Source organism: Bos indicus x Bos taurus, unplaced genomic scaffold, assembly GCF_003369695.1.
Source record: "Bos indicus x Bos taurus breed Angus x Brahman F1 hybrid unplaced genomic scaffold, Bos_hybrid_MaternalHap_v2.0 SuperScaffold_100290, whole genome shotgun sequence".
In the NCBI taxonomy this organism is placed as follows: domain Eukaryota; kingdom Metazoa; phylum Chordata; class Mammalia; order Artiodactyla; family Bovidae; genus Bos; species Bos indicus x Bos taurus.
Window position 1 is genome coordinate 73,625 of NW_020867080.1, and position 23,120 is coordinate 96,744.

General features: G+C 35.3%; 1 protein-coding gene across 4 annotated transcripts in view; it reads left to right on the forward strand.

The window, feature by feature from the left end:
- Nucleotides 1–951: 951 nt before the first annotated feature.
- Nucleotides 952–23,120, forward strand: part of MSR1 (macrophage scavenger receptor 1) — an 80,739-nt gene continuing 58,570 nt past the window's right edge. For all 4 annotated transcript variants that reach the window (XM_027535600.1, XM_027535603.1, XM_027535601.1 and 1 more), the window contains exons 1-4: nucleotides 952–1,074; nucleotides 9,774–9,880; nucleotides 11,004–11,117; nucleotides 16,923–17,332. In XM_027535600.1, the coding sequence (XP_027391401.1) occupies nucleotides 9,778–9,880; nucleotides 11,004–11,117; nucleotides 16,923–17,332 (627 nt within the window). In that variant the 5' untranslated portion in view covers nucleotides 952–1,074; nucleotides 9,774–9,777. The remainder of the gene's footprint in view (nucleotides 1,075–9,773; nucleotides 9,881–11,003; nucleotides 11,118–16,922; nucleotides 17,333–23,120) is intronic.

Below are 23,120 nucleotides of genomic sequence, written 5' to 3' on the forward strand. Positions count from 1 at the left end.
TATTCTTGGCTCAAGCTGCCTGGCCAGCATTTGTGCTTCCAGCTTCATTGCCTGTTACTATTGCTGTTACACTGCTACTTTCTTTTCTGCTTTCTTTTTTCAAGCACTGTGCACTATTCCTGGGTTCTCTCTACTAGGGGTTAGTGTTCTGTGGTGCCAGTGGGCATGGCAAGGACATTTGGACCATCTCTTGATAGAAAGTAGGATCCCTCCCTCTTTGAGCGCCATGAAGTGCCCATGAAATATAAACTAAACACTTTTCCCCAAAAGATTCAAATCTAAAAATTAGCTCATTAGTATATTTTTTTACATGTCTTATTGGAACTGGAATGTGATTAAATAAATGAGATTAAAAAATATGTAAAACTCTGACAGGTATGGAAGATGAAAGTCATTCCTTTGTTCTGATCCCATGCCCGAGACCCCTTTCTTCTATTATACTTCTCAGGAAATAAATAACTTTTTAGATGCTCAAAGGGATCTACAGAAATTGCTAACATCACTATAGACAGAGCTGAAGTGAGCAGTAAGGGATTGCTGCTTTTACTTGGTGGGTATCCTTTCCTACTCTGCTTTGTGTTTGAAGCTAGAGATAAGGGATCTAGGGAAAAGGATTGAGAAAAACAAATCACTTAGACATAGAGTCTTCCCTCAAGGTTATACAGTATGAAAGATCATGAGTATTAGTGGAAGATATTGAGATTAATGGAAGATTAATAGGAATGAGAATATTATAGAAAACAGACCTATCTTACAAAAAGGAAAAGATTAATCTTCCATATGTTATGCACGCTGTTACAATAACCCCAATTGTTTTTCATTTGACTTCTCTTTTTCTTCTGTAATGTCCTAGATGGAAAGAGGAATGAGTTATCTGACAAATTTAGATTCTGCAAACTTGTGCACTGAGAAGAGTACTATTGAAATACGCTGTTAAGAAAGATTTTCAACATACAAATGTGTCATTTCCTTTCTTCGTGTGCTGTGCTGAAATATTATGTGATAAAGGTTTTAGGTTTCAATTGTTACAAGAGGGAAGTAGATAAATCGGTGCTGCCGTCTTTAGGACATATGGTAAAAGTTTTACTTGTGTTTTCTCCCAAATTGCTTCTGTTGAATATATGGGTCTACTCTGTATTTTTGTGTGTCTACATGTGTGTGTGTGTGTGGTATGAGAGAGCTGTTCACATATGTGATCAGTAATTTTTGGTACAGTTTTTTATCCTATCACTAATAACTTGTTTTGATTGTTTCAATGATAAATAGAGATTTCTGCTAGGTTTTCTGTGGGTGAAAAAATGTATATATGTGCACAAATATATATGAAATATATATATATATAATATATATTTTGTAAGTTGAACTAGCAAGAAATTTTGGGCATATAAATGTGCATGTTTTGTTGCAAATTATTGGCTTTACTCAGTGTGATTAAATATATTTTAGTCTAATCTTAGTTTTTACATAATACTTTTGACTTCAATCTAATACTTTTATTACCTCTGTTGCTCATATAACAAATATTGGTTGGGCATCTACTGTGTGAACTTTCTAGATGTAAGGAAGGGATATAAAAAATAAAAGTCTCTGTCTTCAGGAAAATCAAGATCTAAGGCAAATTGGCATAATATAATTTGAGCACCATAAAAGTGGTGTGCAAGTGCTATATGTAACTACTATGAGAATACAGGAGAGGCCAAAAGTACTTCAAGAGGAGAAAGAAGAATCTTCGTGGAGCTGTTAGAATTTACATTCATCTCGAAGAATGATTGAGTTAAACAGCATAAAATGCGATTAGCATTCTCATTAGCCATGTGAAAATAGTGATAGAAAAGTCATAAAACTGAGATTATAAATGTTTTATACGGGAATTAGGAGCTGTTTTTCTGGTCATACACTGCCTACCTTCAGGTCCCAACTTCCCCGTTCACTAGTTGTCTAACATTAACTGGATACTTAAATGTTTTAGGCCTTGGTTTCCCAGCTTGTAAAATTGAGAACATACCTCATGGTGCTGTTGTGAGGATGAAATAAGAAAACTTCATATAAAAAAAAAAAAGATGGTTTAAAATAATGGTGATTCATTTATCTGTGGTTGTCTATGTAGCAGACAATTTATAAAAATTATTTTTAATCCTCATAATAATTTTTAAATTCTTATTATAACCATATATGTCTGTGTGTATATAGATATATATCTGAGATATCATTTAGCTCTCACTAAAATCTAAGTGATTCTAAAATAAACATTGTTACTGAACAGTGGTGAATTTGGTTTAAAACATAAGTGACTCTCTGTAAATGTGTACAATCTTTTTAAAGAGAAGTCAGACAGTGGATACTAAGAAGTTTGAGATAGTATTCCTGTTATCTGATAGTTCATCATATAATGAATTAGCCTAAAGAAACATTTAGGCTAAAAAGAAGAAACCTAAGTTATGCAAATATTTCCAGCAGCAGCATCTGTATCAGTAAAACATTGCCCTTCAAAGAACAGGGAACATATCTTATTTTGAAGAATTATAAGAAAATGGCTGCATAAATAAGGTACATATAGTCAATGAATTATTATGTGGCCCATCATTTTAAACTTGAAAAAATAGTTTCAAGTATAGAGATACTGATATGAATTTAAGGGAAATACATAAAACCAGATGATAATGTACATTATAGTATCAATTTGTAATGTGGATACACTCAATTTTTTTCTTTATTGGGGTGATGAAATGATAGAAATTTTGTCCCAACTTGTCTTCAATAGTGTTACATTTTTATAATAAAAACAGGAATAAAGAAAAGTATGTTTCCAAACAGAATAATACTGAATTTCTTTCATTAAGGTTTTCCTGTTGTAGCTTCTATAAACTTTTCACCCTCTTCATGAAGAGCTGATACTGCAGAGAGCCGTTTCACTTCTCATGAGAACGTGATTTTAATAGATTACATACACTCAGAAGATTTCGCAGTTCTTTGTCAGTGCATTGACATTTGATAGGAAGCTGTAACATTATGTGAGGTTACTTTTTCTTTTAACTTTGGAAAAAGCAGTTTAAGGCTCATTTGTGTGAATTGTCCGCTGGCTTCTAACAAAGCCTCAGTGTATGTTTTCCAACATTCCTAAACAAACAGCACTGATAGAGTAAGGAACTGAAGGAAACTAGTAAGTCTAACAAACCCCTCGGAGGCAAAAGTGGGAACCTCGGGGGTGAGATTTTTTGTTTCAGTTTCCTGTTGACACAGGATTCAAAGAAAAACCTTTCATTTTCCAATAGATAGCAGTACAGGTTTTTACATTTCTGCATTTCACTAATGCAAACTTTCCTTGAAGCATTACTCCAGGTATAAAATCCAGTCATCTTGCAAACTATTTTGTCTTTCATTTATTTGTGGAATTTCTCCTAATGTTCTTATGTACATGATGAACACCTACTAAGTGACAGGAACTCTATTCATTGAACCAAAGAGATAAAAAACCCTGAATCATGACTCTAACTTGTGTAAGAAGAGACAAATAATAGACAAGATAAATAAGGGAAATGCATTTCATGTTGGATGGTGATAAGTTGGGGCTGGGGGGCAGATCAAGGCAAGAAGGAGAAGAGGAATTGAAAGAGGTAGGTTGCCATTTCAGATCTGATGCTGGAGAAAAGTCTGTCTGAGTGAGTGAGATGGGAAGGTATTTATAGTATTTGAGCAGAGTGATACAGCCTGACTTACTTAAAAAAATTATTTATTTTAATTAGAGGCTAAATACTTTACAATATTGTAGTGGTTTTTGCCACACATTCATATGAATCAGGCATGGGTGTACATGTGTTCCCCATCCTGAACTCTCCTCCCACCTCCCTCCCCATCCCATCCCTCAGGGTCACCCCAGTGCACCAGCTCTAAGCGCCCTGCCTCATGCATTGAACCTGGACTGTCAATCTATTTCACATATGGTAATATACATGTTTCAATGCTATTCTCTCAAATCATCCCACCCTCACCTTCTACCACAGAGTCTGAAAGTCTATTCTTTACATCTGGTTCTCTTTTGCTGTCTTGTATATAGGGTCATGATTACCATCTTTCTAAATTCCATATATATGCATTAATATACTGTATTGGTGTTTTTCTTTCTGACTTACTTCACTCTATATAATAGGCTCCAATTTCATCCACTTCATTAGAACTGATTCAAATGCATTCTTTTTAATGGCTGAGTAATATTCCATTGTGTATATGTACCACAGCTTTCTTATCCATTCGTCTGCCAATGGACATCTAGGTTGCTTCCATGTCCTAGTTATTATAAACAGTGCTGGAATGAACATTGGGGTACACATGTCTCTTTCAATTCTGGTATCCTCAGTGTGTATGCCCAGCAGTGGGATTGCTGGGTCATATGGCAGTTCTATTTCCAGTTTTTTAAGGAATCTCCACACTGTTCTCCATAGTGGCTGAACTAGTTTCCATTCCCACCAACAGTGTAAGAGGGTTCCCTTTTCTCTATACCCTCTCCAGCATTTATTGTTTGTAGACTGTTTGATAGCAGCCATTCTGACTGGCATGAGATGATACCTCATTGTGGTTTTCGTGTGCATTTTTCTGATAATGAGAGATGTTGAGTGTCTTTTCATGTGTTTGTTAGCATCTGTATGTCTTCTTTGGAGAAATGTCTGTTTAGTTCTTTGGTCCATTTTTTGATTAGTTTGTTTATTTTTCTGGAATTGAGCTGCATGAGCTGCTTGTATATTTTTGAGATTAATTCTTTGTCAGTTGCTTTGTTTGCTATTATTTTCTCCCATGCTGAAGGCTGTATTTTCACTTTGCTTGTAGTTTCCTTCACTGTGCAAAAACTTTTAAGTTTAATTAGGTCCCATTTGTTTATTTTTGTGTTTATTTCCATTACTCTGGGAGGTGGGTCATAGAGGATCCTGCTGTGATTTATGTCAGAGAGTGTTTTACTTATGTTTTCCCCTAGGAGTTTTATAGTTTCTGGTCTTACATTTAGATCTTTAATCCATTTTGAGTTTATTTTTGTGTATGGTGTTAGAAAGTGTTCTAGTTTCATTCTTTTACAAGTGGTTGACCAGTTTTCCCAGTACCACTTGTTAAAGAGATTGTCTTTTCTCCATTGTATATTCTTGCCTCCTTTATCAGAGATAAGGTGTCCATGGGTGCATGAATTTATCTCTGGGCTTTCTATTTTGTTCCATTGATCTATATTTCTGTCTTTGTGCCAGTACCATACTGTCTTGATGACTGTAACTTTGTAGTATAGTCTGAAGTCAGGTTGATTCCTCCAGTTCCATTCTTCATTCTCAAGATTACTTTGGCTATTTGAGGTTTTTGTTTTTTTTGTTTTTTTTTTTTTTTTTGTATTTCTGTACAAATTGTAAAATTATTTGTTCTAGTTCTCTGAAAAATACTGTTGGTAGCTTGATAGGGATTGCATTGAATCTATAGATTGCTTTGGGTAGTATACTCATTTTCACTATATTGATTCTTCTGATCCATGAACATGGTATATTTCTCCATCTATATTTGTGTCATCTTTGATTTCTTTCATCAGTGTTTTATAGTTTTCTATAGTTTTCTTTTGTTTCTTTAGGTAGATTTATTCCTAAGTATTTTATTCTTTTCATTGCAATGGTGGATGGAATCGTTTCCTTAATTTATCTTTCTGTTTTCTCATTGTTAGTGTATAGGATTGCAAGGGATTTCTGTGTGTTAATTTTATATCCTGCAACTTTACTATATTCATTGATTAGCTCTAGTAATTTTCTGGTGGAGTCTTTAGGGTTTTCTATGTAGAGGATCATGTCATCTGCAGACAATGAGAGTTTTACTTCTTCTTTTACAATCTGGATTCCTTTTATTTCTTTTTCTCCTCCAAAACTATGTTGAATAGTAATGGTAAGAGTGGGCACCCTTGTCTTGTTCCTGACTTTAGGGGGAATGCTTTCAATTTTCCACCATTAAGGATGTTTGCTGTGAGTTTATCATATATGGCTTTTATTATGTTGAGGTATGTTCCTTCCATGCCTGCTTTCTGGAGGGTTTTTTTTTTTTTATCATAAATGGATGTTGAATTTTGTCAAAGGCTTTCTCTGCCTCTATTGAGATAATCATATGGTTTTTATTTTTCAATTTGTTAATGTGGTGTATCACATTGATTGATTTGCAAATATTGAAGAGTCCTTGCATCCCTGGGATAAAAGTCCACTTGGTCATGATGTCAATCTGACTTACTTTTGAAGAGGACCATTCTAGAAGCTGTGTGGAAAGTAGAATGGAAAGATTAACATGAAGCTGAGAGACCTATGAAAAAGTGAAAGTGAAAGTCACTCAGTCGTGTCTGACTCTTTGCGACTCCATGGACTATACAGTCCATGGAATTCTCCAAGCCAGGATACTGGAATGGGTAGCCTTTCCCTTCGCCAGGGAATCTTCCCACCCAGGCATCAAACCCAGGTTTCCCACATTATAGGCAGATTCTTTACCAGTTGAGCCACCAGGGAAGCCCAAGAATACTGGATCTTCCCAACCTAGGAATTGAACTAGAGTCTCCTGTATTGCAGGTAGGATTCTTTACCAACTGAGCTATCAGGGAAGCCGGAGAGACCTATTAGGAGCTATTAAGGTAGCCCAGGATTGTAATAACAAACAGATGATATAAATGAGTGGCATGCCAACATCAGAAACCCTGGAAGAAGAAAAGTGCCATATTCGCTCCACTCAACAGACTTTAGTGTTCATCTCACTTTCAGCTCTCTGTACCTCTGTTGTCCCCATGTGGTCATTCAGTCTAACCCACTTGTAGGCATTTATTGGAGGGTTTTCTTTTTCAAAGATTTAAAATTTACCCAAAGAAATCATAGTTTGAAATCCAGTAATCTAAAAGATGTATATTGTCATCTAAAGCCCATAAAAGATAGATCGAAGTGTAAAGGCCTAAAGAAAAACAAAACTGAACTTAGTCTCTGTAGTAGTGCCCAAATATTCAACAAGTATATATCAAGCATAGTCTATACTCCAGATTGCTTGAAGCTCTGGCAATGTAATATTGAACAAAACTAGACATGGTCCCACCTCTTCTGTAGCTCACAGTCTAGTGAGATTTATCAGATTTAAAATTTTCAAAATTTTGCAAAAATATTTTTTACAAAGAAATTCCCATCTAGAAGACTGAGTAATATAAGGATGTTTCCTTTGTATGTAAGTGAAAATGGAGTCATAATATCTCAGCTATTGGGACCAGAACCAGAGTCAAACACATTGAGAAGGGACCTGTGAGCAGACTGACAGGAATATATTTCTAGGTGCATAGCAGGGGTACCTAAAGGTATACTTGGCTGTCGAGTTGTTAAGACTCTGGGCTTCCAATGCAGGGAATGTAGGTTTGTTCCCTAGTCAGAGAGCTGAGATCCTGCATGCCATGGGATACAGCAAAAAAAAAAAAAAAAGTAGACTTTGTGAGCCCATCCTTTATAAACTGAGTTCAAATGTTAAAAGCTTTGCCAGAGTCCCAATGCTTTGAACTGTAGTTTTTTTTTTTTTTTTTTAATTTGAAGATATTTTATTACACTCAAAGGTTTTCCATTCCTTTTATTTATAAACTCTTACTAGTCAAAAAGAAAATAAATAATAAAAATCTGTCTCTTCAGGAAACTTTTAACAACATAGTTTTGCTTTATATGCTTGTCAATTTTAAATTATTACAATTTAGATACATTCAGTCATTACATGATACCATGATACCAGGAAGGTCAGCCTTAAAGATATCAATAATGTCTATACTGGTAAGTAAAATAATGGTAAAAAATGGTATTTCAATTTCACCTAAAAAAAAAAGCAAACAGATTCCAGTTTGTTATTGATGGGAATACAGACTTATCTTCTTAATCTTGGATATTAAATATTTGGACTTAAAAAAATAAATATTCCTGTTCTCTCAAATAGTGGCTGACATTGTCTTGGGAGCAGGCTGCAGTTTTAAAAAGAATTTAGCTGTTTCATTGTCATCTCATTTTTGAAAGTCATGTTTTTGATTTGTTTCCCATGGCAAGTAAAAAACTGTCATCCAAATCAAATAATAGAGTGAATTAAAAAGGGGGGAAATGGCAGGAGAGTCTGGGTCTGAATTAATCAGTTTGGTTTCCTATAATAGTGTTCCCCGATAATTGTTTATTTAGTTTCACCTCTGCCTAAGAAAAGGGGATGTCGTTCTAACTTCCCCCTCTGCCAGCTTCCTCCATAGTGACTGAAGTGTTTAAAGAATACACTGCTTGGTTAGATCGACTGGACTTACAAAAAACTAAAACCGATTTACAGAATGATGTATGTACAAACTACAAAATAAAATAACTCCTTGGAGATATATTTTTTTAATATATTGACAGGAGTTGCCACATCCTTATTTTCAGTACCTCTTCCCAAAGCAGGATGAACATTTGCATATGAATGATTGCCCATTTTCTGGAGGAGATAAGAGTTCAGTGTCCTGAAGTTGCCAGGGTACACAGTTGCAACTTCAGCTGTGTTAAATCCATAACTCAGCATTAGAGAAAATAAACAATGATCAGAAGATGTTGGCTTTATGCTAAACTTATCAATCAAATGAACTGAACTGTTTCCAAGAAAAAGTTATACAGCTTCTTTTGACAAATGGTCTTAAAGTTGTGGTCCTCAGACTGGCAGCAGCAGCATGACTAGAAAACTTGTCTGAATTGCAGATTGTGGTTGTTATTTAGTCTCTAAGTCATGTCCAACTCTTCTGCGACCCCATGGACTGTAACCTGCCAGGCTCCTCTTTCCATGGGATTTCCCAAGCAGTAATACTAGAGTGGGTTGCCATTTCCTTCTCCAGGGGACCTTCCCTGATTGGGGATTGAACCCCACGTCTCTTGCCTTGGCGGGCAGATTTTTACCACTGAGCCACCAGTGAAGCCTGCAAGTTGTTAATCCCTACCCTAAATATCAGAAATTTTGCAGGTAGGGACCATCAGTCTGTTTTAAAGTAAGCCTTTTAAATGATTCTGATGCCTCTTAAAGAGACATAGATATAAATTGGGTCATAAAATATGTGTGTGTATGCTCAGTCGTGACCAGCTCTTTGCAAATGTGTTTTAAAAGGTACAAGCACATATTTGAGGTGCTGGCAATGTATACAGTGAGGGAAGCCTTGATAGGAAAATATATAATAACTTTTTTTAAAAAAAGGGAAAGAAGGGAAAGGAAAGGAAAATAAAAACTAAGTTTGTCCTGTGGCTCCTTATCTTGTGACCGGATTTTGTTTTCTGTTTCTAAAGGGATAAACAGATGCCTTGGCAGAAGAAAATTTGGCTGATAAAGCTCTGATAAAAGATCACGGGAAATATTTGTTTCAAATTTTCAGCCACTACTTGTTCTAAGGGAAATTCTTTTTAACTTTTTAGGTAAACAGTTGTTTTCTGCCAGTTGGGAATTTTTCCTTTTTTAGCTAAAGAGAGCAAAGTTACCTCTCACTCTAAAAAAAACCCATATACTTCAGACACAAGTGTACATTTGTACATGGAAAAACTTGTGAGTGGGTTGCATGTAAGTCTGTCTTTTAATGTTGAAATGAAATTAATGGGTAGTTATAATATGTTGGCATATATATGACAGAGATGTATGTAAATTTAATTAATTATACTTGTTCCCTGGCTAAAATTGGATTTTAACTGTAAATTTCAATGTGAAACATGATGCCAAAGGGCCCTAGCAATTCTGTGTGTAATTAACAGGTTTTTCCATGTGTTTGATAGAAGTATGGCACAGTGGGATGACTTTCCTGATCAGCAAGAGGACACTGACAGCTGTACAGAGTCTGTGAAGTTCGATGCTCGCTCAGTGACAGCTTTGCTTCCTCCCCGTAAGTAGAATAAGGGAGGGTGCTCATGGACATTGTCCTTGGAGTTAGTGAGATTGTGTAAAATTATGGTCATGAGACTTACTCTATCTTCCTGGTTGGATCCAATCTTAGTCACCTGACAGATGGAATATCCCATCTTGTTTGTATTGTGGTTGCTCCTTCTCTTTTTTCCTTCATTTTCCCCCTTTTCCTTATTTTTTTAATTTTCTTTACTTAATTTTTTCCTCCTTTTTCTGTTCAATTCCTCATAGAAGATTATTGAACAATACCTAAAATTTCATTTTAATTTGCAATCTGAAAACAAAATTTCCTTCTTTTTTGCTAAACAACGAAAGCGATGGCCATAGGAAAGAATGTTTTAATAGATGTTTTATTCACTTAACCAGAGAAACATCTTCTTCTACTAGTAAGATCCCCTGTATATCGAGTTAACTTTTCTACAATTAGCATCTCAACATATGAATTGCTGGTTCATATAAAGAAATAATACTAAAATATTAGTATATTCTGAAATATCCAGAGGATGGGCTTTACTGATCCACTCCAACGTTTAATCAGTGTGAATTTTGTTATTTCTTTTTTTTCAACTTGTATTCAAATCACAAGAGGCATCCAAATACAAAACTATTGAGGTAGAATGAGAAAAGGAAATTTGCATAATTACCATCAAAAGTAATGTTTTTCTTATTCCACTTAAAATCTGAAAATATATATATAATTATTCATATATGGTTGCTTGAGGAGCTTTATTTTCATCCAGAATGTTCACATTCCCATGTGAAACAGAAGAATAAAATTTATGTTTGCGTGTGTGTTGGTATGGTATCAGTATTAAAATTTATCAATGAACGTATCCAATGAGACAAGTATGGCTTGGAGAAGATAGTAACTTTGTCCTGGATGTTTAGTTAGTGGATAGATCAAATGTCCACAGCAATTTCTGTATTGACTTCTCCTTTTGACTGTCCCTTTTACTTCCTGCTGAATAAATGAGAACCTATTTCTTGGTTCATTTTTTATTCCAGTAGGTTTGATACTAACCATATAATTGGAGATTTTAAAAAGTTTTAATTAAGTAAGATGAATAAATTCTCTAACAGGAGATTGGACTTTTGTTTTTTAGATCCTAAAAATGGCCCAACTCTTCAAGAGAGGATGAAGTCTTATAAAACTGCACTGATCACCCTTTATCTCATTGTGTTTGTAGTTCTCGTGCCCATCATTGGCATAGTGGCAGGTACAGTACTCTAGTTCTGAAACTCATCTGGTAAATTATTTACTGCAGAAGCAGAAAGAAGCATTCAGTCTTTGGTATATGGCAAATTCGTAAGAATTTGAACTTCAGATCAAAAAATGTTCCTCAAATTTATTTCATAAAAAAAACAGATTCTGCAAAGTTATTGCATAAGAAACTTTAAATAAATAGCCTAGACAATGGAACTTTAAGATAAAAATATGAATATGTAAAGGTAAGATGGAAAGAATTGATCGTTTCAGCAATGTTATCATCTGAAGTCCTATGAAGTTTTGATGATGCATCATAAATTTCATGCTAAGCATTCTAGTTGCAAATGTGAAGATATAAACATGATTGTTTATATTAGCAATGCCTAAAATATAAAAACAAGACAGTTGTTCTGGAAAAATACTTTTATTCCTAGTATTGAGAGCAGAAAGAAATATCCCTACAAGTCTTCAGAGGGAATCTCAGAAACTAATGACCTATCCCTCAGCAGTATTTGTCCTTTATATGGTCACATATTTCATGAGGGTTTTATTTAAAACCTTTCTAAAAATGAACTGATAGCATTCTTTCAAACAAACAAACAACAACAAAAATAGAACACTTTGGTTGGGTCCTACATGATGTTTTTCAGGTGTATATTTGTTTTGAAGAGTTTGGCTTGAGTTGGGGATACATTTAAAGAGTTTATACAGGGATGGAAAGCTTGCATGTAACTTAAGCAAATTTATAAACATTATTTCCCTCAGGACCATTTTTGAGGGATTTGATTGACATTTGAATTTATTTGCCTTGTAGCTCCCTTTTTCTCTGAGAGTGACAAAATATCTAGACACATGCTTGAACAAGAGATAGGCTGGGAGGAAGATGTGTTTTCATGCGCATGCTAATCAGCTTAACAAGGAAATGCTCCTGATATAAGGCCATACCTCCTCTGTCAAAAGGATATTCCAAGACAGAACCAAAATTTTACTAAGGAAGAAATGATAATGAAAGCAACAATGACTGTAATATCTTTGTAACATTTTTGAGCATTTACTATGTTCAGGCCCTGGGCTATACATTTTCCACAGATTATCTTAAGACACCTCACAGTTACCCTTGGAACAGACATATGCTTACCCTCATCATCCACAAAAGGAAACTGTTCAGTGATGGAATTGAAGTTCCTGCCATGACCCCTGACTCCTATCCTCTGTGGTCTACTATCTCCCAGTACAATCAGGTGTTTAGAACAAACTATGATTGGCCACTAAAAAATTAACTTGTTGTAACATCAGCCAGGAAAATTTTCCGTATGTAAAAGCCAAATACCTTTTTGGATGTCAAAAACAAAAGCCAACCACAACCAATCAACCAATCAAACCAACCAGAGCCATTTAAATGAAAGAACCTGATGTGTCTGTCATTAAACAACAACTTCCTGATAACCGGGTTATCTATGTGTTGTTTATGTTTATGCTTATTAGTTTGAAGTGCTTAACTGAAAGATGCATCATTGTCTGGGATCATTAGCTATCAGCCAGTTAGAATTTGCATAATTTCATCACTTTTATGGGGCTTCCTTGGTGGTTCAGCTGGTAAAGTATCCGCCTGCAACAAAAGAAACCCTGGTTTGATTGCTGGGTTGGGAAGATCCATTGGAGAAGGAATAGGCTACCCACTCCAGTATTCTTGGGCTTCCCTGGTGGCTCAGCAGGTAAAGAATCTGCCTGCAGTGTGGAAGGCCTGGGTTCGATCCTGGGGTTAGGAAGATCCTCTGGAGAAGGGAATGACTACCCACTCCAGTATTCTGGCCTGGAGAATTCCATGGATTGTATCTAGTGCATGGGGTTGCAAGGAGTTGGGCACGACTGAGTGACTCACTTTCATTGCTTTTATGTAAACCGTGGCCTGCAGAACCAACCTCAGTGAATGCAACTTCTTTATACTTGGCCTATGCACAATGTGAACTGAAGTTTGAAAATATCAGTGTTCTAATCAGGTTCAAAATCTCCGGGCTGTTACCAAATGCTACCAAGTCAACACAGTTGTTCTAGGGTTGACAATGATTGACTTAAAGTAGTTTTGTTTCCTTAAACTGTAGCATGTACTATTAAGACTGACAAAAAGCTAAAAGTATTCAAATCTTGCAAGTTCACATGAGCACCCCAATTCACCAGAATTTAGATCTCCTGTGTTTATCATACTTGAATAATAAATAATCGATTATCCATTTACAGCTGTAAGTTTTAGAATTTTTCCAAAAGAAAGCTAAAATGCAATAAATTAACTCTACATAATAAAAAAATTAAAATGTAGATAAAATATGTTCCTGTAATGATAGAAATTATTCTGTTTGGGCAAATATAAATCAGTAGATGAAATAAAATGTTGTGCATGAAAACTAAAGTGTCTTATGTACTGACAAATGTTTCTTAATTATACTCTTCTCCACAAGCTACCTTTTTTCCAAGAAGCTACTACATTTCTATTACAGTATAACAACATATAATAATGTCTCTGAGGAATAAGATAAGGTTAAGCCTAAGGTTAATATATATAAATTGCTGACAAACTGAAGATCCTTGAGCTCAAAATAATACAAATTTTTGGTAGAAGAAGATATTGCCAACATGGAGGAGTATATGTGATCTGTAAGGTCAAATATAACCTTCTCCCTATTGTACAAGTCATAAAATTTGTCTCCTTTCAAATGTAAGATAGAAAAGTCACAAAATGCCATCTCTCTGATGATAATGAAAGAAATGAACATTTGAAAATATGAACTCTAGCATTCCATACCTAGATTTGCAGTACATGTATCTATATCATCTGTATCGCAATTAAATGTTTTTAAAGAAAGTAAAGATTAAATTAGGTTTCATTCAAGATTTAGGAAAACAAGCAATATTGCATTTTTAAATCTGTAAGCAAAATATAGCCTTTATTATCAGTTCATGTTGAACTTGATATTGAATAAAAATCTTTGGTCACATGACATTTTATCAAATCAAATCTTCCCTTTCTACACTATGAAGAGGTTTTGCTTTATCCCTATGAAATAAAAAGCATTTCTAGTGAAAATAAATATTATATGGTTGAATAATTAAATCAGTATGCCTATTAAAATAAAGTACAGATACTATCTTTCTCATGGAGCACCCAACTTCCTCCCAATTTTTTATATTACATAATATTAATTCCTGCTTGTATCAGTATTGGGCATGCAGATAATGAATCCAAAATATTAATAATAATCAAAAAAGGAAAAGTATCAAATGTATATTATGTGCCAGGGAAAGATCTGAGCACTTTACATATATCAGCTCATTTAATTATTTAAACACTGACTAGTAGTATCTCATTTATAAGGTAGTGAAATGATAGCCTGATTAATTTGCTCAAGGGCACAGTTTATGAAGGAAAGAGCCAGAATGGCTAATCCAGACAGTTCCCATCTAGAGCCTGTATTATTAACTGCTACCTGAAAAAGCAGTAATCATCATAAAATAAAAATTTTAAGGGCTAACTTAGAGATAATTTTTCAAATATTGTTAGTTAGGGTTTCTGATTGTTAAAGTCAAATTCCATTCCCAGTCAGTTTTCTATTCCCAGAGTTGCTCGAGCAGTGCTTTATATACAGTAGGTACTCAATAAATAAATCATGGAATTGGCAAATGCGTAAATGAAGCTGTCAATCCAAAACTTGTTCTCTACACTTAATTTAATAAATGTTACAAGATCCAACTAAGAAATATACTATTTTGTCCAAAGTATTAATAAAATAATATATACTCAATATGGCCTCTGTTGTGTATTGTATCAAAATATAGCCACATATTTTATTAAATCAAATAAGCTAATTTTAAAGAGAATATAGGAACAAATAATATATATTTTTTAAAATTGTGATTTAATTGAATATGTAGTTTAATGCTTAATAAGAGCTACAATGACAGCCGTCATCAAACACCTTCTTTAAGTGATAGTGGCGAAGACTCTGTAACTAAGATAATAACTTTCAAAGATAAGGCAGTTTAATTTGAGTAGTTTTCATATGTGCCATCTGTGTGCTATGGGATTTACATGCTTTATCTCATTCATTCTCAGCACCACTGTAAGATGGTTATTACTTTTAGGTCTTTGGGGAAGCCTAATTAAGAAGAAATATAACTTGCTCAGAGTAACCTAGTTAGTAACTAAGGAGTGGGACTAGATTCCAGAATTGGGCAGCTTGTTCCTATGTAAACACCAAGCTCTCATTTGTATAACAGGTACCCTGAGCTCAGGGTGGAATTCAGGGCTTTTCATGTGTTACTTCAGTTAAGTCTCAAAACCTGTAAAGCTAATAACTATTGTCATATCACTTTAAAGAAAATTGACAGGTCAGTTATTGCTGTTTATATAGATATACTTTTAAACCATATGAAGTTACTCTTTACTGCTCAATAATGGTCAAATATGTAAAGTCTTATATATTCAAATTAATATAGATAAGAGACTGATATATATGTAGATAAAAGGTATAAATCATATCGATATATATATAGAGAGATGAAACAATAAAATCTTAACCATCATTAACTAGAAATAAAATGGTGCTGAACATTTTCTTCATGGTGTTTCAATTAATGTATTATTTTATCTGCAAAAGTAATATTTATACTTTTCATTTTTGAAACCATAAACATACTTCTCTAAATCCTTTCAGAAGGATAATTAGCTTGTTTAGAGAACATATGCCCATTTGGGAATATATATTAGCAGCTCTCTATGCCCCAAACACCATTTAATAGAATGTTTATATTCAGGAAATAATTGCTCATAAGATGGTTCATCAAAGGGTTAAATATATTAGTAGAAATAGAAGCAAACTGAATATAGGGGTTTTGTTAAATCTGGCAGAACCACACATAGAATAATAATGTAGTTATTCAAATTACTTTTGTAAAACAATATTAAGTAATATGCAAGGGTCTTTATGATAGATGCAAATTGAAAGCTAGTTTCCAAATTATATATAAGCTCTTGATTGTATAATAATAATATGATAGTGGAATCAGAAATCTGATATGCATATACTAAAATGTTAGCACTTAATTCTGCACCATGAGATTAATGGTAAATTATTTTCATTACTCATATTTTCTAAATTTTCCTCTACAAGTATATATTTTATAATAAGTAAAGAGGAGTCTTGAAAGAACAGTATTTTTTAAAGTTAAAAAATTTTTTATCCAATTTCCTTCTCTACCAACAATAAATTAGATCTGCAGAAACTGAAAGTGATAACTCTCTGGTAGCTTAGTGATAGCATAAGGAAGATGAGCCAACAATTTACTCATACAATGGATAACACTAATATTTCTACTTTTACTACATATTGTTTTTGTCACATCATCATTAATCTTCATAATAGCTAACATATTCAACATGTTTACTTCAGACGCTGTGTTAAGCATTATCTCATCTTATCCTAACAGCACACCTGAGGACAAGGATACAGTGTACTTCATAATGTGTAGCATTTACTCTTGCTCTCATAGCTAAATGCAGTGACCTAGAAGATTGATCTAAGCAGCAAGTCAGAAAGAATGACTTAACTGTGGAATAAATTCTAATATAAAATGGGAAAAGGAGACTGTTTCCCTCTCAGCACTCTGCCTACCTTGGTTCATACTTTGTATGTTTAAAATAAACACCTGATTTAGGATAGCATTCAGAATGTTAGAATGGGATGAAGTGATGTGGAATGGAACGGTGGATGCATTTAAGGATACAGGGCATGACTCTGTTTATTTTTACTTAAATATGCAGCTCAGCTCCTGAAATGGGAAACGAAGAATTGCACGGTTGGCTCAGTTAATGCAGGTATATCTCCAAGTCCGGAAGGCAAAGGAAATGGCAGTGAAGATGAAATGAGATTTCGAGAAGCTGTGATGGAACGCATGAGCAACATGGAAAGCAGAATCCAGTATCTTTCAGATAATGAAGCCAATCTCCTAGATGCTAAGAATTTCCAAAATTTCAGCATAACAACTGATCAAAGATTTAATGATGTTCTTTTCCAGCTAAATTCCTTACTTTCCTCCATCCAGGAACATGAGAATATCATAGGGGATATCTCCAAGTCATTAGTAGGTCTGAACACCACAGTACTTGATTTGCAGTTCAGTATTGAAACACTGAATGGCAGAGTCCAAGAGAATGCATTTAAACAACAAGAGGTAAGAGTTTTTGTACTGGAAAGTCATATGCTGGGAGTGAATCCATCTGTAACCTTTCTCCTCAGATAGTCCAGGGCAGAGAAAAAGTTGCAAAACCTGTTTGTTGTTTGTTTGTTTAACTTTACAATATTGTATTGGTTTTGCTATGGCAAAACCTGTTTTAACGTCATTCTACTTACCTGATTTCTCTTGCAGTCTCACCAGAAAGTTCCAAATGGATTTACCTACTGCCTCTTCCAAATTCCCAGCCGAAGGCGGAGTTTGTTTGTTTTTCATCAAATATAGACTCTCTTAGCATGTTTTAATTTTATAAATACTTTCAGAATGCCTCTTGAGATTCTCTAAACCAATTACAGTTGATAGATTATCTTAGCATATTTGGACAGATAGACACAGTTTTTGCAAATTTTAAAAGAAACCCAGAATATCATGAAAAGAATGAAAACCTTACTTACATGGGTAAATTATAAAATCTAAATTTTAAAATAGTTTGTCACTCACAAGAAGAATTGCTAAATTTTTATGTGTAGAGATAACTCTAAGTAAAGAATTAGAGTTTGAATAATGCATCAACATCTTTTTACCATCACAGGATCAACACAAGAGAGCAAGACATCTTCTAGACCACTTGCCAGCCAAAGTTTTTTTGCAAAGGCCCAGATGTAACTCTTAGGAAATGTGATCCAATAAGTCTTTCTTTACAAAAATAGACTTGACCCATGGGTCATAATTTTTCTTAACTTTGCTCTAAACTACTCTGTGGACAACCCTCTGAGTTACTTTGTATTGAAGAGAAGGAAATTAAGAAGCAAGTTGTTTAGTTCAGAATTGGATTATTTTTTGTTGTTAGGTAGTTATAATTGTTCCATTTGTGAAAAAAACAAGCTCATGGATAAAGCTTTATTACTTGTGTGAAAAAAATTAATCTTCATATTACATGGTATCTAAGCCCTAAGATCATAATGTGAAATGTGTAAACTTTCCACCATTAGCTCAGTAAGGCTGCCATCTTCGTAGTATATTTTACTTGAATAGACCATGTCTTAATTAATGAGGTTGTTTTCTATATAGATACAGTGTTATGCAGTGGTGATTTTTGTAAATAGATGTCCCTTATAGAGAGCAAAGAGAAGCCTCTAAAGTTTTAACATCACGTGAAAACCAATTAAATTATTGACTAGAGAATAGACTAAACAGGTTAAGAAAGCACATTTTATATTTATTTATTGTAATATGCAATCACTGAGAAGACAATGACATTGCTGTTTAAATATAGAAACCATTGGTGAACCTCATCCCAATGTCAGCCTTGATAGTCAGTGTTGTATCCTTGTCACATCTTCCAAATACTGACTGTTACTCTGTCCCCCATGGTTAATAAGTATCTAAGCATATACAAATGTTATTGGAATATCAATGACTCAGGCTATGGAGGGCTTAGAAAGAGTGCACAAAGAAGAAACTGTCCACAGGGCTGAGAACCTTGAGACAGAGGAAAATAAAATATCAGCTGTGGGAATAGAAACTGATTAAATATGAGGGAAAGAGGATAGGAGAAGAAATATTACTTTGTGTGAAAACAAGATTCACTACTCTAAAATCTGACTGTGTGGATCACAACAAACTGTGGAAAATTCTTAAAGAGATGGGAACACCAGACCACCTTACCTGCCTCCTGAGAAATCTGTATGCAGGTCAAGAAGCAACAGTTAGAATTGGACATGGAACAACAGACTGGTTCCAAATAGGGAAAGGAGTACGTCAAGGCTGTATATTGTCACCCTGCTTATTTAGCTTATATGCAGAGTACATCATGAGACATGCTGAGCTGGATGAAGCACAAGCTGGAATTAAGATTGCTGGGAGAAATACCAATAACCACAAAATATGCAGATTACACCAGCCTTATGGCAGAAAGCTAAGAGGAACTAAAGAGCCTCTTGATGAAAGTGAAAGAGGAGAGTGAAAAAGTTGGCTTAAAACTCAACATTCAGAAAAGTAACATCATGGCATGTGGTCCCATCACTTCATGGCAAATAGATGGGTAAACAATGGAAACAGTGACAGACTTTCTTTTCTTGGGTTCCAAAATCACTGTAGGTGGTGACTTCAGCCATGAAATTAAAAGACACTTGCTCCTTGGAAGAAAAGCTATGGCCAACCTAGAAAGCATATTAAAAAGCAGAGATATTACTCTGCCAACAAGGGTCCATCTAGTCAAAGCTATGATTTTTCCAGTAATCATGTATGGATGTGAGAGTTGAACCATAAAGAAAGCTGAGAACTGAATAATTGTTGCTTTTGAACTGGTGGTGTTGGAGAAGACTCTTGAGAGTTCCTTGGACTGCAAGGAGATCCAACCAGTCCATTCTAAAGGAAATCAGTCCTGAATATTCATTGGAAGGACTGATGCTGAAGCTGAAGCTCCAATACTTCGGCCACCTGATGCGAAGAGCCAACTCATTGGAAAAGACCCTGATGCTGGGACAGATTGAAGGCAGGAGGAGAAGGGGACAACAGTGGATGAGATGGTTGGATGGCGTTACTCACTCAGGAGTTGGTGATAGACAGGGAAGCCTGGCATGCTGCAGTTCATGGGGTCACAAGTAGTTGGGTATGACTGAGCAACTGAACTAAACTGAAGATCAGAGGGGCAGTGAGACAGGGTGAGAAGAAAATGAAGACAGACACAATGAAAGAATAAGAATTTACTTGATATTGGTAATGTCTCCAAGTCCTCAGAGATTATAGATTATCTATGAACTGGCTCAACTGGTAAAGAATCCACCTGCAAAGTGGGAGACCTAGGTTTGATCCCTGGGTTGGGAATATCCCCTGGAGAAGGGAACGATTACCCACTCCAGTATTCTGGTCTGGAGAATTCAGTTCATGGGATCACAAAGAGTCGGACATGACTGAGCGACTTCCATTTTCATCACTTTCATGAACCCACATAAATGAAGAGTTAAAACCAAATTGGAAACCATTTGGAAGATAGTAGAAGTGCTGAACATGTTTGAAGTGATACATGTGTGTGCATTTAGTTGCTCAGTCGTGTCTGGCTCTTTGTGACCCCATGGACTGTAGCCCTCCAGGCTCCTCTATCCATGGGGATTCTCCAGGCAAGAATACTGGAGTAGGTCGCCATGCCCTTCTCCAGGGGATCTTCCCAACCCAGGGACTGAACCGAGGCCTCCCACATTGCAGGCAGATTCTTTACCCTCTGAGCCACCAGGGAGCCTGGAAATGATATATAATAGAAACAGCTGGAATCTGGTAATAATCGATCATTGAGTTGGAATAGATTGCACTTTCATTTTGGAAGCGGTCCCAGCATTAGAGATGGAGGTACAAGGGAAAGGAGGAACTTGCAAGGTTAATTTTTTTAAAGCTCTTTTTTTGTAAGACAGTAGTCATTTGTAGAGATTTGAAATCTAGGTAAGTGCTAGCGTGTATGTGTGTGTGCATGTATGCTTGCTCACTGAAAATAGTATTTACAGTCTTGTTCCCATTGCTTAAAACAATTGGATTCATCTTTGAATCTTTAGCCCAATGCAGGAATAAGTAAATTAAATAAATGCCTCAATCAGTAATTGTTTGAATAAAAGGCTTATAAGTAATACCAGCATATGTTTACCAAGGACAGACCAGGCATTAATTTAAAAGAAAGAAGAATACTGACTAAATAAAAGAGAGAGGTGGGATTTATCATCTCTGTTTTACATAGAAAGGACTGTAAGAATGCAAAATTAATGCTTGTTTCTAGCAGAGCCGCTGGTGGTAGATGGGCAGTGTGTGCAGTTACTGTAGAGCAGCAATCCCCAGCCTTTTTGGCTCCAGGGACGGTTTCATGGAAAAACGATTTTCCCTCAGATGGGGGATGGTGGGATTTGGTTTCAGGATGATTCTTTTATTGTGCACTTTACTTTTACTTTTATTGTGTACTTTATTTCTATTATTATTGCATCAGTTCCACCTCAGATTATCAGGCATTAGATCCTGTTAGCTGGAGAGCCTTGCTATACAGGACTTTTAAAGATATATCAAATGAACTTTCTCTCCTCCCAATAAAACCTGTTTTAAGTAAAGTGTGGTTAATATGAGCGCTATATAGAGTTTTCAAAGAAGGGGGGAAAAGGCAACCTCAGCTTTAGGTATGAAAAACATGGGTGACTCCTAAGGTTTAGGGAGCAAAAATCACCAACTAGTCCCTTGACCTTTTCTCTGTGGATATCAGGAGCTGATAACAGGATATCAGGATATCACAGGATATCTGTGGATATCCTGACAGCTGGGGCAATCTGCAGCCACATCAATGATGTCAAGCATATTTATCATGTTCTTATGCTCTATAAAACATCCATGTTCATTATTTCGTGTATATATATATATATATACCATATTGTACAGAAAAGACTAAATGGGGAGGGAGGCAGCAGAGGGTAGAGACATCCTAATCTAAAACAAGGTTTTGGATGGGGGAAGGCACAGTCAGAGTGCTAAAAATTGACGTATCTCTATTTGAGTGCTGTGCTCTTGTACAGGCAAATCTGGGTACACTTGCATTTCTTTCCAAAGGTTTTAGTTGACACTTTGGACCCTCTCACTTCAACTTGTCCAGTCCAGTCAAGTGAGGTGAAATTTTCTTTTCATACCTGGATTAAGGAACAGTACACCACTGATTTATTTCTTTGTGCAATTGGGAAATGAGAATTTATCAGCAATTAAACATAGAAGTCATTAGAAAAGTATAAATCATACCAGGAACACAGAGGACACAAGGTAAGTAGAACAGAGAAATAGAAAATGTTACCAAGATAGATGACAAGGTTAGGTACCCTGGAAAGAGAAAGCCCAGCTCCCAAAGGAAAACCCAGGAAATGACTTGAAAGGAAAAGTAATAAAAATATATATATATTGTCAAAAACTTTACAACTGGATACTTAACCTCATCACAATTTGAAAAGCAAATTGAACAAGATTTTATTATGTCTACTCTTACTCTGAAAAATTAAATGCATTGATGATACCCAGGGTTTGAGTGCAAAATGGCACCCCACTCCAGTACTCTTGCCTGGAAAATCCCATGGACAGAGGAGCCTGGTAGGCTACAGACCATGGGGTCGTGAAGAGTCGGACACGACTGAGCGACTTCACTTTCACTTTTCACTTTCATGCATTGGAGAAGGAAATGGCAACCCACTCCAGTGTTCTTCCCTGGAGAATCCCAGAGATGGGGGAGCCTGGTGCGCCGCCGTCTATGGGGTCGCACAGAGTCAGACACAACTGAAGCGACTTAGCAGCAGCAGCAGCAGATACATTAAGTAAGATTTTTTTTTAAATGGTCCTGTGTATTTATAAGGTGGTAGGGCAGTGGAGAACAAAAATGTTTATATTTAGTGCCTTTGATCACATCCACTTCCAGGAAACTGTCCTATAAAAGTGCTTGTATAAATATGCAGATACATATAAAATTGTGTTCATTGTAGCATTATTTATGTGCAGCTCAAAACTCTTTATCAATAGGAATCAAATTATGAAACATACAATATAATTCTACTAAATTATAGAAAATAAAGCAGTTTCTAAATATTTTAATAGGTAAATATTCTTAATATATTATTGAGTGAAAAATAAAGTCATAATCCAGAACATGATGCCATCCCTCTTGTTGGTAGTTTTCAGTTATGCGTGCATGTATATAAATGCCCACAATCTATATGTGCATTTGAAAACATAAAATAATGAAATCTCAAATACAGAGGCAAAAAACCTGAACATAAGATAT